General features: G+C 44.0%; 1 protein-coding gene across 1 annotated transcript; it reads left to right on the top strand.

Annotated features, from left to right (window-relative positions):
• Positions 1–6,594: 6,594 nt before the first annotated feature.
• On the top strand, positions 6,595–8,962 carry LOC308162836 (tubulin beta-4B chain-like; the record flags this gene model as incomplete). The annotated part of the gene is made up of 4 exons (XM_080536976.1): positions 6,595–6,651; positions 7,018–7,126; positions 7,558–7,668; positions 7,896–8,962. 4 exons carry the CDS (start codon positions 6,595–6,597, stop codon positions 8,960–8,962), a joined length of 1,344 nt encoding a protein of 447 aa, XP_080393102.1.
• Positions 8,963–10,000: the final 1,038 nt, after the last annotated feature.

The raw sequence follows: 10,000 nt of genomic DNA on the forward strand, positions 1-10,000 counted from the left end.
ACTGAATCATGCTCACTGTTGTGAGAGCTGCTGATGTGGCTTTGGAGTGGAACCACTTACATTTGTGGATGGCTGTGTTTCATAAAATGCATTGTTATGGACTCAAGTGTTATGGAGAGGCATTATGTTCTTGGGCAGCATAATTGTGTTATGTCCTCTGTAATTGCTCACACAGATGGAGGTAATTACAGTATGTCACTCACACACACACACACACACACACACACACACACACTGAGTTTCCTTCATCACGAGCAAAGCAATCATACAGTACACCTGCTTTGTATGGAGAACATTGCCACATATTGGCAACAGACATGCCTCCAATGGTAATGTAGTGATAACAGCTCAAAGGATGAAAGAAATGTGGCAATAAAATAATGTTTTGATAAAGAAAGACAACGAGAGACAACGGCAAGGAGTTGAGGAAGATGATCCTCCGAGAGAGTTCCACTGGAATTAATAAAAGAGACAATGTAAATGTAATTAAGAGAGGGGGGAAGGAGAGGGTTATTTGATGTTCATGTTTAGAAAAAAAAAAAACTAAAGAAAGAGTAATCTGTGATATTTTTGTATGCTACTTAATGTATTATTGTGTATATGTGTTACGGTACATGTGGGAAAACTAGGGTTAGGGTTAGGTGCTACGTTGACTTGGTACATGCTGGCATGTCTAACCCTAACCCTAATCCTAACCCTAACCGTAGCACCCTAGCACCTAACCCTAACCCTAGTTTTCCTACATGTACCGTATTCCCACATGTACCATAACATATGCTCTTTGAATAAAAAGGTTTTAAAAATAATAATAATAATAAAAGAGACAAGCAAATGAAATCTCTGCAGCATCACATGAGTATTGCTTTCATCTCATAAGAAAGAATAACATAAGGCAAAGAGTATTTGGGACTGGCATCACAACCATGTAACTCTTCTACAACTGTACTATACTGTATGATCAAAATGGTCAGGAGTGTATTCATGTATTCTGGCTTCAGGGTTTAACAATAGAAAACTCTCTAGCCTTCAATTGGAAACACTTTTGTCTGAGAAATGGCCTGCCATTTAGATAACATTTAAGAGCATTGTGAAAGCATGCTGGCCCTGAAAACCTATTTTCAGACGGGATTAATTATTTATACTCCAATCTGAATTTCACCTGTGTTAGATTAGAAACAAGCCCTCCAGTCTACGGAGCAAATTTCAAATTTCCTGTTATAAATGAAAACCAACAGAAATCTCTCTCTGTCTCTCTCTCTCTCTCTCTCTCTCTCTCTCTCTCTCTCTCTCTCTCTCTCTCTCTCTCTCTCTCTCTCTCTCGCTTTCTCTCACTCTCTCTCTGTCTCTCTCTCTCTCTCTCTCTCGCTTTGTCTCTCTCTCGCTTTCTCTCGCCACATCGACACCAGGGTCCTGGAGGCCAAAGCAGAAGGCGAGGAGATAAGGTCAGGTACCTTGAAATTTTGATTTATTTTCCAATGTCAAAAAAGCCATATCGACTGTTAGTTTACTGCAAGATATTTGCATGCCTTCCAGCTCTGTACAAAAGCTCAATAATAAATAAGAATACATTTATAGAGCTCCTTTCACAAACCCAAGGTCACTTTACAAGGGAATGGGACAAACAGAACAGAGCCAGAGAGACAAACACACAAAACAAGAAACAGTAAAACAGCAGAATGAATTAATAAGCTGACATGCAGACTATAGGTTGAATGCAATGGTGAATAGGTGGGTTTTAAGGTCCAGCTTTGAATATGTCCAGGGTTGGAGAGTCGCGGGTATCCTTGGGTAGAGAGTTCCAGAGGGTGGGGGCTTCTCCACTAAAGGCTCTGTACCCGAAGGTCCAGGGTTTTGGCGCTGGTTTGGATGAGGAGGCCCGTGTTAGAGGACCTCAGAGTTCTGGATGGGGTGTAGTGGTAGAGGAGATGGGAGAGGTACTGGGGGGCCAGGCCGTGGAGGGATTTGTAGGTGAGCAGGAGGAGTTTAAATGTGATGCGGTGTTTGACCGGGAGCCATTGCAGATATATATCAGCGTAAGCCATTTACAGAGTGAAAATGTATCCCTGATCGAGATCTAATCATGTCTGCAGTGTCTGATACATCCTGCTTTCATTGGTGCAGGTGTGAACCCTGGCAGCGGAGTTCTGCCCGTACTGGAGGGCAGTGTCTGGTAACCCGGACAGGACTCCATTACAATAGTCCAGGCGGTAGGAGATGAAGGCATGGATGAGGGTCTTTGTGACGGGGTCTGACAGAGATGGCCGGAGTCTGGAGATGTTCTTGAGGTGAACTGAGATTGGGGGGGGGAGGGTCAGGTGCAGGTGCCAGGAACTGCTGATGGATAGAGTCCACTTAACTCAGAAAAAAAGTCCAGGAACTCAGAGCAGAGGTTAGAGGCACCTGCAGGTTGGGAGATGTCAGTGGGGCGGTGGAGGCGGTTGATGGTGGTGAACAGTAACCTGGGATGGTTTTGCTGGGAGCCGATGAGAGTTGAGTAGTACTGCACCTTGGCCTGGGAGAGGGCTTGACGGTAGGACTTCACATGGACTTCTCAAGTCAAGTGGTCATCACCTGAATTGAGTATCAATGACACTTCCATGTGGAGACATGAGACAGCAATATAGTCCTAGAGAAGAGTCGAGGAGAACAACCACATGGTATTATACCAGAAGGGGAGAGGGAGTAGAATACTGGAGTAGAATACTGGAGTAGAATACTGAACATCTGGAGTAGAATACTGGACATCTGGAGTAGAATACTGATTCTGAACATCTAGAATAGAATCATGAACATATGACGTAGATTACTGGTCATCTGGAATAGAATACTGGCCATCTGAATTGGATACTGGATGAGCCCAAAAATCGGAGGGATATCCTACTAGTGCATGAAGGAGATGGCAGACCTGCTACAGCACATCAATACCCTAATTACGCTATACAGAGCTGAGCTGAGCTGAACTGAGCGGATCGGAGTTGAGCGGAACTGAGCTGAACTGTACTACAGTATGCTGGTCTGGTTATGTATTCTCCATAGTTGCAACAGTCCAAGCCAGCATTATGGTTCAGGTTGGCCCTGTAGTGTCAGAGGCAGCCTACGACTGATTATTCGGTCAGGCGAGAAGGTCATCGCTTATATATTGTTGTTTTTTATGTCCTATGCACCAACCTCACCAAGTCAATTTCCTGTATGTGCATATACGTATATACTTGGCAATAACAAATAATTCTGATTCTGATTCTGATAAAGCCCCTATATCCTATAAGGCTCTAGGTTTCCACTGGGGTGGGGTAGTGCCCTTTGCAGAGTGGCATCTTCCTGTCATCTGGTGACCAGATGGGGACTGGGCCCACGTGTCCACAAGGAGCAGGGTTGGCCAAAGGCCTGGAGGATTGCCATGACCCAGTAGATAAACACCAGAGAGTGGTGTGGTCTGATTCACCATGGGTCATCTGGGCCGGGTCAACCCCTACAGCAGAGACGGTGTCATCGAAGGTCAGAACACAACATGGCTGAAACACTCAGAAGGATGAGATCATTTGTTATCAGAGTGGAGAACTGTACATCAGCATAAGCCGTTTACAGAGTGCAAATGTATCCCTGATCGAGATCTAATCATGTCCGCAGTGTCTGATACATCCTGCCTTCATTGGGATGGCCTCAGTGGATTACCTCCCTTGTCGGAGAAGGAAGAAATAAAATGAAACCTGTGTAAATACACAACAACAGGGAGGCCAAGCCTGCTTCTCTGTCTGTGTGTGTGTGTGTGTGTGTGTGTGTGTGTGTGTGTGTGTGTGTGTGTGTGTGTGTGTCTTTCCTCACAGAGAAATTACTTCAGAGGGTCTAAACCACTGGAGGCTAGTGGAGGTGGAAATCGACAGATTTAGAGGACAGGCTCATTGTAATGCATGGAACGGAATACAGAATGCTATCCTCCAATTTCTACCTCCACCAGCCTTCCCTGGTCGACACTTCAGAGAATCTATTTGGTGTCCAAAAACTCCAGTCTGAGGAGACTATGGTTACTTTTCCCCTGCAATATGCACAAACAGTACAATACATGAACATCAGTAATGGAAGATGTAAACACATGCTTACGCCCCTGGGGGGGCACTGAAAGAATGTTGGGCCGAGTCCCTACTGTATAGGGTCATAGCAACGGGTGCTCTGTTACAAACTTTTACGAGACACTCAAAAAGAATAAGCTTTTGTGCTGCAGATTTGGCCTGGGGAAAGTGGCAAGAGAGTGTCTGAAATGACACGAACCTTCTACAAACTGTGTGTTTTTATCAAGGCAGTTTCGGGTGTCAGCACAAGATATGCTGTGGCCTACGGTATCTTTTGTTATGGCAGGGATGTATTGTTTGTGTACCTTGTGCCAATAGTAGTACCCAGAGACTAAGCATTACTAACTCCTCTGGCATCTGGGAAGCTGACACTTTTTTTAATCATGATAGATTAACTCAAAGTATAGCCTACCATTTCCTTGGGCCAAGAATCGACCTCTCTGCAAATGATATCATCATCTGACACCACACCATTTCAGAATAATTGTTGTTGTGCCTGGTGGAACGTACAGAACATAGAGTCATCAGAATATAATCTTCAGAAGTCAAGGGAAAAACATTATCTGGACAGGACACGTAAATAGAGAGTAATCCGATGAAACACTGACCTCTAGTGGTCATACATAGAATGGCACCATTCCGTCATCATTATAATGCAGGCACGTAATCTGTCTGGAGAATTACTAGACGGATGAATACGTATGTATGAAACATATTTTTTTTGCCACATACACACATGAAGACAAGACTGTTATTGTGCTACTAATTGGGCCTACTCCACACCACAGACACACACATACACACTACAGACACACTCACGCACAAACATGATAAAAGCCCAGGCCTGAGAGAGTAATTGCCTTTTAGCCATGAAAGAACACCATTAGAAACAGAAAGTGCTACGCTATGTACTTTCCCCACTTTGTAGCTTTGATTCCCGAGGTTAGGGGATCAATGTTCTCCCGTCTCTGTGAAAAATGAGGTAATTTGGGCTCCGAGAATAGTCCTCTGAGACCGCTCTCTCCTCACACTCTACTAGGTCCAAGCATTCAACTGTCATCACCAACTCCCATTTGAACTTGAGCTGCTTTCATTTAAAAAAAAGGAGAGGTCTGTCTAGAGTGTTCTCTGATATTATGCCAGGATCATTGTATACAGTATATCACAAAGAGATTGATATAGTCTCAACAAATTGTCAACTGCCACACGCACAACTTTGAACATGACATAGATCAATATGCAGGATTTTTATAATGCCCATTGTGTTCACATTAAAAACGACTTGCACTTCTTTGACTGTTCATAATGCGCTTACATCAGGGGTGGAGCACCATTCTTTTTATTTTTATTTATTTTTTATGTATTTTTTCAGAGTGGGGCAGTCCCACTCATATTTTTCAGATAGTGATGAAGACAGACAGGAAAGTAAGGAGAAGAAGGGAGAGAGGGCATGTCAACAGGGCATAGGCCGGATTCGAACCCATGCCGACATGGGCATATGTGTGCACTGTAGACCACTGTGCTAGACCACTGGACCACCCCAGGCCACAGGAGGACGATTCTTAAAGTGTGGGGATTCTAGGGATGGGTGGGACATGAGCATCGCAAACCCCTTCTTTCGGCCCCGTTGCAGTCTTCACAATAATATTATTCATTCATTCAATATGAGGTTGGCGATACACAGACATGTTGACTCTGTGGCAGTGTAATAGCCTCTGTCTGATATTGGAAGTCTAGAGTCGAGAACTGAAGCTAGCTAGCTTGTAGATAGCTTAGCCAGTTAGCGAGCTAGCAAGCATTTTCCTCCAACCTGCTGAAGCCAGCTACCTAGCAACAATAGCTCATTCTTAGCTTCAATACAATAGCTTATTTTTTGTCTGCGTCTAACTTCTTATTACTTTATAATGTCGCCTTTGGCGAGCTAGCTATAACCAGGTTTGTCTAGAGAAAAGCTACATTTGTCTGGTGAATAGCTATGTATTTATTGTTTTGTGAAGATTGTTTGTGAAGAACTGTGTGTGACATTTGTCTGTGTAAAATGTGCTATACAAATAAAGATTATTATTATTATTATGTAAAATGTGCTTTGCAAATGAAGGCTAATTATTTAAAAATATAAAATGTGCTCTACAAATACACGTGATTCAGTGATTGATTGACAGCACACGCACGCGGCTGGTCACGAACACGAGCTTTATTTGAATATCAAACCGTAAGCACCAGATCAGAATCAAGTGCATCTCTTGAAACAACCAATCGTACAATCTAATTCACCATGACGCGCTGTTCGTGTAGCCAATAGAATTGCACTGTTCGTGTAACCAATAGAATCGCACTGTTCGTGTAACCAATAGAATCGCTAGAAATGTGTTCAGACTGAGCAGCGGGCTGAACAACCGTTAGTGTCAGAATCGTCCACCGCTACACCGGGACAGCATCGTTCAGAATAGCTACAGCAAGCCTCGACAGAGCTTACATCAAGAGTTGTATATTCTTTTTAAAATAATACCATACTGTTTATCGTAAAATGAGGGAATTAGTTCATTTACAAGTGGGTCAATGTGGAAATCAGATCGGCGCAAAGGTGGGTTTTGTTAGAGGCCATAATCAGCTAGTTGAATAATGCTAGCTAGCTGTCTGTCTGTCTGTCTGTCTAACCATCTAGCGGTCTGAAGCTTCTTCAGCCACTAACTGCGGACAGGAAACATTAGCTGGGTTGCTAGCCAATATACACCTATGTGTTTACTAAAGAGCAACATCAGGTTGCGCATTATTTGTTAGTTCATTTGCAAGTCATATCCCGCCTAATTAAATGAAGAAGAAAAAATCAAATGTTTTTATTATGGCGGCAAGCTACCATGCAAGGCGCCGGCCCGCTCACTGGGAGCAATTTGGGGTTCAGTAATAATAATAATTTAAACAACATGAACCCTTCCTTCACCTGCTGCAGTTCTGGGAGGTGATCAGTGATGAACACGGCATCGACCCCACAGGGACCTACCACGGGGACAGCGACCTGCAGCTCGAGAGGATCAACGTCTATTACAATGAGGCGACAGGTGGGTAACATCCACAGGGATCTGTGGAAAAAATACTAAAAACTAGTTGTTGTTTTTTATGTTATTGCCTTTAAATGACTATTATTTTCTAAATGCGTCTTTTAATGTTAGTTAGATGAATCTATATATTTGTATTGACTTGTTTGAATCTTATAGTAGGCTAATTATTTTATTATTTTGTTTATCTTTGTTATATGCCCCTTGGATTGTATGGTTTATATGATTGCTTTTGTGTGTTTTATTGATTACTATTGTTCTATTGTTATTTTTATGCTGTGTGGATATGTTAAAGCACTTTGAGCTGCAACGTTTGCAGGAAATGTGCTATACAAATAAAGGTTGTTATTATTATATAGCTGTAATGTGCTGTTACTAGTGACAGTCATAAGTAAAGTTATGACATTCATTCTATTACATTTGTGTTCCAACAGGAGGAAAATATGTCCCCAGAGCCATCTTGGTGGATCTGGAACCGGGCACTATGGACTCTGTTCGCTCAGGTCCCTTTGGACAGATATTTAGACCAGATAATTTTGTATTCGGTAAGAAGATTTCATAGGTTTTCGATCTGCATTTGATGTAGCTAAACAAATATTACATTTCAAGTGTTTGTGTTGAAAACAAAGGCTGAGCTGGAGAAATTGTTCAATGTTTTTAACATGTAATATAATAATATAAAATAACATCTGTAGGACTAATAATAATAATAACAGATAATGCTGTCTTCTACCTAATTTCTTAAAATGTCTTGTGTGCTTCCTGTTCACAGGACAGAGTGGTGCTGGCAACAACTGGGCCAAAGGCCATTACACAGAGGGAGCAGAGCTGGTGGACTCGGTCCTGGACGTGGTGCGGAAGGAGGCGGAGAGCTGCGACTGTCTTCAGGGGTTCCAGCTGACTCACTCCCTGGGTGGGGGCACGGGGTCCGGCATGGGAACTCTGCTGATCAGTAAGATCCGTGAAGAATACCCAGACAGGATCATGTGCACCTTCAGCGTGGTGCCCTCTCCTAAAGTGTCAGACACTGTGGTGGAGCCGTACAACGCCACCCTGTCAGTGCACCAACTCGTAGAGAACACGGACGAGACCTACTGCATCGACAACGAGGCCCTGTACGACATCTGCTTCCGCACGCTGAAGCTCACGACCCCCGCGTACGGAGACCTGAACCACCTGGTCTCGGCCACCATGAGCGGCGTCACCACCTGCCTGCGCTTCCCCGGCCAGCTGAACGCCGACCTGCGCAAGCTGGCCGTCAACATGGTGCCCTTCCCCCGCCTGCACTTCTTCATGCCGGGCTTCGCCCCTCTCACCAGCAGGGGAAGTCAGCAGTACCGCGCCCTCACCGTCCCCGAGCTCACGCAGCAGATGTTCGACGCCAAGAACATGATGGCGGCGTGCGACCCGCGGCACGGGCGCTACCTGACGGTGGCGGCCATCTTCCGCGGCCGCATGTCCATGAAGGAGGTGGATGAGCAGATGCTGAACGTGCAGAACAAGAACAGCAGCTACTTCGTGGAGTGGATCCCCAACAACGTCAAGACGGCCGTGTGCGACATCCCGCCCCGCGGCCTTAAGATGGCCGCCACCTTCATCGGCAACAGCACGGCCATCCAGGAGCTGTTCAAGCGCATCTCCGAGCAGTTCACCGCCATGTTCCGCCGCAAGGCTTTCCTCCACTGGTACACGGGCGAGGGCATGGACGAGATGGAGTTCACCGAGGCGGAGAGCAACATGAACGACCTGGTGTCAGAGTACCAGCAGTACCAGGACGCCACGGCCGAGGAGGAGGGGGAGTTTGAGGAGGAGGAGGAAGCGGAGATAACTTTTATGTGAAGTAACAATAAAATAGTTTTGTGTCATTTTTAAATGACACATAATTCTTTGAATAATCACACTGATGTTTATTGATAACAATTTGTTTAGATGAATGCAGTGGTTATGAAAGGAGAGATGACAGCCTTTATGATGACTCAGTTCTGACTACATGTGATGAAGTCTACTCCATGTTTGTCTTTAAATAAATCCCAATTTATATTGTAGATTTATTTATTTATTGATTGATTTTATGTACTTATTTACAGTAAGTAGTGAACTCAGTGTCAATCTAACTGTTCTTTTCCTATGATATTACCTCTGGTGGAGGCGGTACCTCATAGGAGCCAACGGACCCCGATGGGGATCCGAAGTGATATAAAGAGTTTACCTCGATCAATTCTCTTCATCAATATCACATTTTTTTCACAATTTTGCATGCTATACGATGCCTCCATTTTTTTCCCGAGACGGTAAACACTGCCTAAGTCACATCCAGTTTTCTCCAACTGGAGAATGTGTCATGTCCGGTTTCAACGCCGAATTTCCATACCATTGGTCGGCCAACCCAAAAAAATCCCCCCCCCCCCAAAAAAAGAAATCTGATACATGAGAAAGGTCAAAGGTCAAAGATGGTGCCAAAATATCTCCAAATGGCCTAAACATATAGGTGTCCGCCTAAACATACCTGTACTAAAACAGGTACAAAGTTGCATTTGCTCACATTACTAGCATCGATTTTGGCACAAGTACTAATAAGACCCTGGAGTACTGATTCCTAGATGATTTGGGCTTCGTTATCAGGTTTCCAAGGTGATATTCACTGTAAAAGCTGTTGTTTTTTTAGGCGGAGACTGAATTTGAGATGTTTTATAATGTTCTAGCTCTATTTGCTCTGACACAGTAACATAGATTTTGATTCTGACACTTCTACAGCCACCCCACAGGTGTTAGCTTTCATTTGATAACAAGATCATTATGAAGGCCCTTGTGATTGTGGAGATATTCTATATTCACTGTGGGCATGTCATTTCGAGCAGAAAACCAGAAAAATGAGGT

Source organism: Nansenia antarctica (genome assembly GCF_963989245.1).
Source record: "Nansenia antarctica genome assembly, chromosome: 7".
Lineage (NCBI taxonomy): Eukaryota > Metazoa > Chordata > Actinopteri > Argentiniformes > Microstomatidae > Nansenia > Nansenia antarctica.